The sequence below is a fragment of the Juglans microcarpa x Juglans regia genome, chromosome 6D (assembly GCF_004785595.1).
Source record: "Juglans microcarpa x Juglans regia isolate MS1-56 chromosome 6D, Jm3101_v1.0, whole genome shotgun sequence".
In the NCBI taxonomy this organism is placed as follows: domain Eukaryota; kingdom Viridiplantae; phylum Streptophyta; class Magnoliopsida; order Fagales; family Juglandaceae; genus Juglans; species Juglans microcarpa x Juglans regia.
In genome coordinates, this window is record NC_054604.1 from 31,046,291 (window position 1) to 31,051,722 (window position 5,432).

Consider the following 5,432-nt stretch of genomic DNA (forward strand, 5'->3'; position numbering starts at 1 on the left):
TCATGCCAACTAATTAAGTTATCTTCTAGAATCTCTTTTGTGATACGATATATCATGATCATCATAAATTATTAAAGTGCATGAGATGATGAAATAAGATCAAACCGGCCAGGTTGTATATATCGTTATTAATTAAAGTCCTGTCTTATGGATGCAATTAAGTTGCAACAAATGTTCTACTGGGCTCGACAAAAACGACACCGTCAAAGCCGCGGGTACCTAAAGAGGCCGGCATTAAATGTTGGTGGGTTTGCTCACCGAACCCATGCAAAACGTTCACATGATCAAAGACGGACTCGGTTAATTTACAATTAAATTTATAAGATAAAGAAAATTGAAGTAACGTGCATATACATATATATATATATAGAGAGAGAGAGAGAGAGAGAGAGAGAGACCACATGATTAGGTCATATCCCATCATAAATTATACATATACACACTCAAAGATTTCCATATAAATATCCATGTTCTATCTCATTATAATCCCCTCAACCAATCCCCATTTACTTCTACTCTTTCATTCAATGCCAGAATTAAAGGAGAAGCTCCACTTTCCTGCAAAATTAGGTGAGGATAAGTTTTGCCTTAGCTAGAAGGAGAAGGATAGGGAGAGAGAGGGACAAAGACTTCTAACGAAGAAAGTTGAAAAGAAAAAAAGGTTTGTGGGTACGTTTCTGATCGAGTTTCTTACGTTTTTTTGTTTTACAAACTTGAAAAAAAAAAGTGTTTTGGTTTGAAGAGGTAGTGGTGGTGGTGTTACCTTGATGTCTCCAACGACCTCTGCGGACATTAATGGCAGCGGTTCATAAGCTGTTAAGGTCCACAAAACAGATCAGCTGGAGAAAAGTAGAAAACAGATCCATATTTTCAACAACAGCCCGGGCTTGCCATATTAATTGTCCTCTCTTTCACTCTCCTATAAAGCACTTTTCCTTGCGCCTTCTTCTCCCTCACTCACACCCTGCTTGTTCCTTATCTTCATCTCTTTCCTCCTCCTCCTATCTGTGTCTGTGTCTCATACGCATTGCTTGCATGTGAAAGATTTTCAGACATTAAAACCTGGATTTATCATTTTCAGGAAAAAAATCCTATCTGGGTTTTTTTCCCGAAGTTCATTTCGATCTTGCGTTTCGTCTTTTACGTCCATTGCTCAAAGTTTTTGGCCTTAACATTTGCAGGTGGCAAATTATCTGAAAGTAACACTTCAACCGCAGCCATTTTTTCTTTGGCATTGCTTGTGGTTTTTAGATTTCTTGTCCCCGGTGAAAGAGTCAAGGAAAGGGTGGCATTGAAACAGCGCAATAAATCAAGGGTGTTCGTTACGTGGGCCCCTCAGATCAAATGGAGATATCAACGGCTTTGATGATCTTATCAGCAATTGCTGCCTATTTCTTGTGGTTCGGATTCATCTCAAGGTCATTGAGCGGTCCGCGTGTCTGGCCTCTATTGGGTAGCTTGCCCGCTCTCATCCAGCACTCTAATCGCATGCACGACTGGATCGCCGACAATCTTCGCACATGCGGCGGCACGTACCAGACTTGTATTTGTGCCCTTCCATCTCTGGCTCGGAAACAGGGGCTTGTGACGGTCACGTGCGATCCAAAGAACGTGGAGCACATTTTGAAGGCTCGGTTCGATAATTACCCCAAGGGTCCCGGTTGGCAGGCGGCGTTCCATGATTTGCTGGGAGAGGGCATCTTCAACTCCGATGGGGACACGTGGCTATTCCAGCGTAAGACTGCCGCACTTGAATTCACCACCCGGACACTGCGCCAAGCCATGGCTCGGTGGGTGAGCCGGGCTATCAAGTTCAGGTTCTGCCCGATTCTTGAGACGGCTCAATCGCAAGGTAAGTCGATTGATTTTCAAGATCTTCTACTTCGGCTCACTTTTGATAACATCTGCGGCTTGGCTTTTGGTAAGGACCCACAAACTCTATCTCCTGGATTACCCGAGAATGGCTTCGCTTTGGCTTTCGACCAGGCCACCGAAGCCACGCTGCAACGCTTTATTTTGCCCGAAATTGTATGGAAGCTGAGGAAGTGGCTCCGGCTCGGAATGGAAGTCAGCTTGGGCCAAAGCTTGGAACACATCGACAAATACTTAACCAACATCATCAATACACGTAAACTCGAGCTACGAAGCCAACAGCAAGGTGGCGCTGGGACCGCACACGACGACTTGCTATCAAGGTTCATGAAGAAAAAAGAGTCCTACTCGAACGAATTTCTCCAACATGTGGCACTCAATTTCATCCTAGCTGGACGGGACACGTCATCAGTCGCGCTAAGCTGGTTCTTTTGGTTGGTCAGTCAAAACCCAAGAGTGGAAGAGAAAATCCTCATCGAAATCTGCACCGTCCTGATGGAGACACGAGGCAATGACCCTACCAAATGGGTGGAAGAACCCCTAGTGTTTGAAGAAGTTGACCGATTGATATACCTCAAGGCAGCATTGTCGGAGACCCTAAGGCTTTACCCATCAGTGCCACAAGACTCAAAGCACGTAGTTGCCGATGACATTTTGCCAAGTGGGGCTTTTGTGCCTGCAGGCTCATCCATCACCTATTCCATATATGCAATTGGACGGATGGAGTACATTTGGGGTCAAGATTGCCTAGAATTCAAGCCAGAGAGATGGCTGTCCCAAGACGGCAAAAAATTTGAGGCACAAGATTCATACAAATTTGTCGCGTTTAATGCAGGTCCAAGAATATGTTTAGGGAAAGACTTGGCTTACTTGCAAATGAAGTCGATAGCCGCCGCAGTTCTACTGCGGCATAGGCTGTCAGTGGTGCCAGGCCACCGTGTGGAGCAGAAGATGTCCTTGACATTGTTCATGAAGTATGGGCTAAAGGTTAACGTCCACCCTAGGAACTTAAAGCCTGTATTGGACACGATTTGCATTGGTGACACGTGCGGTAGGAATCCTCCAGCTCTAAGTATTAATGGGCACTGTGATGGGGTGGAAATGGTTGATGGGATAGCTTAATAATTAAGGTGTTTTGGGTGGTTTTGTGAATAGGATAATGTATGCATATTAGAGTTATATGCATGTCTTTCATGGTAAAACACTAGGATTGGAATCTATAGATAATCTATATATATATATATATATATATATATATATATATATTCAAGTTAAAGAGGAAAGAAGAGAAGTGTGCCTGAGCTGCTGCATGCAGGACATGGAGAAGAAATAGGGATAATGTAGTAGTGGAGGTGGAGCAGATCAGGGATGGGAGCTGCTACGTACCAAAGATTACATTTGACTATTCTTTTTTTCTTCTTAATTTCTTGTAATCATGTAATGTATTTGGTATACCCAATAACAAAAAGGTGTATGTATTAATTTCGTGGTGTATGTTGCTGAGAATTGTGAGGAATACTATGCATGCGAGATGTTTGAGAAAAGGCACTACTCAACACAGACAACAACGTTGCTCAGAATTCATCCTTTCCTTTCATTCATACTTTGTGTACAAGTTACCGTGCTATTTATAGAGATTATCATATAACAAACAATACAGTTGTGCAAGTAATACAATGACAAGTGGCTAGAGAATATTTATTCAGTTGTGGGAATATCTGAAACTTTGGTATCATTAGCTGCTTCTGTTGTAGGTCTGCGTGCAGTGCTATGAGGTGCAGGTTCCTTTTGCTGAGACACCTCAATACCCCCCCCCCCCCCTCGCGATTCAATTGGTACTATGGCCATAGTAAGGCTTGATTGTAACTAGATGAATTTTGCAGCGGATAATGGCTTTGTGAAGATATCAGAAATCTGCTCTTTGCTGGAGATGAAGGACACTTGAAGCAGTTTAGCTGCAACCCGCTCACGTACAAAATAATAATCGAGCTCAACATGTTTTGTGCGAGAGTGCAGTACAGGATTCACTGATAAGTATGTAGCTCTTAGGTTATCACACAATAAAGTAGGAGAATGCATCAAAAAAGCACCAAGTTCTTTGAGTAAGGACTGGATCCATAGGACCTCACAGGCTATAGGAGATACGCACTGCTGAGGTTTCAATGAATATGTTCCCACACTTTTATTGATAGAGATTCTATGTTGTTATATACAAGAATGAGAGAAACTAATTTAGGAAATACATATACGGTAATGCTAGAATTGTGCTAAAGTTACAGTAGACAGCTATATAATACAAAAATAGAATCAGCTACAAGTATGGAATTGATGACCGAATGTTTGTCATGATTTTAGGCTAAACATGCTCTGTTTTGATTGAGTAGAATCCACGCATGTTTCCCTTATACGCCCCCGCAAGATTGGGCTTCCATCGGCAAGACCAATCTTGGTACGCAGCAATTCTGTACGCTGCTTTGACAGTGGCTTGGTGAGGAGATCAGCTAACTGGTCTTGAGTGTGTACATGTCTGACTTCAAGGCTTCCTTTTTGGACTAAGTCACGAACAAAGTGAAGGTCGATTTGAATGTGTTTCATGCGCGAATGATTGACTGGGTTAAAACTTAGATGTGTGGCTCCAATATTGTCACATAACAGATGAGGAGAGTCTTTGAGTGGAAGTTGAAGTTCTTTGAAAAGGGTAGACAACCACATTGTCTCGGAAGCCGCATTAGCTAGTGCCCGGTATTCAGCCTCGGTTAAGGATCTTGCAACTGCACGTTGTTTCTTGGAGCTCCAAGAAATTGGATCAGAACCCAAGAAACTGATGTAAGCAGAAGTTGACGTGCAATCATCCATATTTCCAGCCCAATCGGCATCGGAGTATGTCCTTAGTACAGAAGGTCCAGCTTTGTGGATCTGAATACCATAAAAAATGGTTTGTTTTAAGTAGCGGAGGAGCCGTTTGGTTGCTGTCCAGTGATTTGCAGTTGGCTTGTGCATAAATTGAGATAGTTTGTTGACTGCAAAAGAGATATCTGGACGTGTCAAGGACAAATATTGAATACTACCAATTATTCGACGAAACCCAGAGCTGTCCACAGCAGCCGTGCCATCAATCAGTTGGAGAGGTTGGGTGGTGGAGAGAGGGGTTGAGACATCTTTCGCACCACTCATACTTGTAGTATCTAAAAGCTCATGGATGTATTTATGTTGTGAGAGAAATAACCCTGCTCTGGTAGGAATGACTTCAATCCCCAAGAAAAAATGAAGGGAACCCATATCCTTAAGAGAAAACATGTCACCCAACTGTTTAATAATGGAGGTCACGAGAGATGAATTATTTCCTGTGATGATAAGATCATCAACATACACCAAAAGGTAGCAAAGAGTGGAGCCGTGGCTGTAGATGAAGAGAGAAGAGTCTGCCTTGGAGTTTCGAAATCCTAGTTGAAGAATGGCAGTTTTGAGGGCAGTGTACCAAGCCCGTGGGGCTTGTTTAAGCCCATAGATAGCCTTTTTTAGTCTGCACACATGGTGGGGCTTGGACAGATCTTTGAATC

At 42.9% G+C, this 5,432-nt stretch overlaps 1 protein-coding gene across 2 annotated transcripts; it reads left to right on the top strand.

Annotated features, from left to right (window-relative positions):
* Window positions 1–502: 502 nt before the first annotated feature.
* On the top strand, window positions 503–3,354 carry LOC121235114 (cytochrome P450 86A22-like). Of its 2 annotated transcripts, none has more exons than XM_041131358.1 (3): window positions 503–669; window positions 1,182–3,091; window positions 3,125–3,354. In XM_041131358.1, exon 2 carries the CDS (start codon window positions 1,345–1,347, stop codon window positions 2,992–2,994), a length of 1,650 nt encoding a protein of 549 aa, XP_040987292.1. In that variant the 5' UTR covers window positions 503–669; window positions 1,182–1,344; the 3' UTR covers window positions 2,995–3,091; window positions 3,125–3,354. The 2 variants fall into 2 exon arrangements, with proteins under 2 accessions (XP_040987292.1, XP_040987293.1); XM_041131359.1 differs by having other exon boundaries at window positions 503–661.
* The last annotated feature ends 2,078 nt before the right edge of the window (window positions 3,355–5,432 follow it).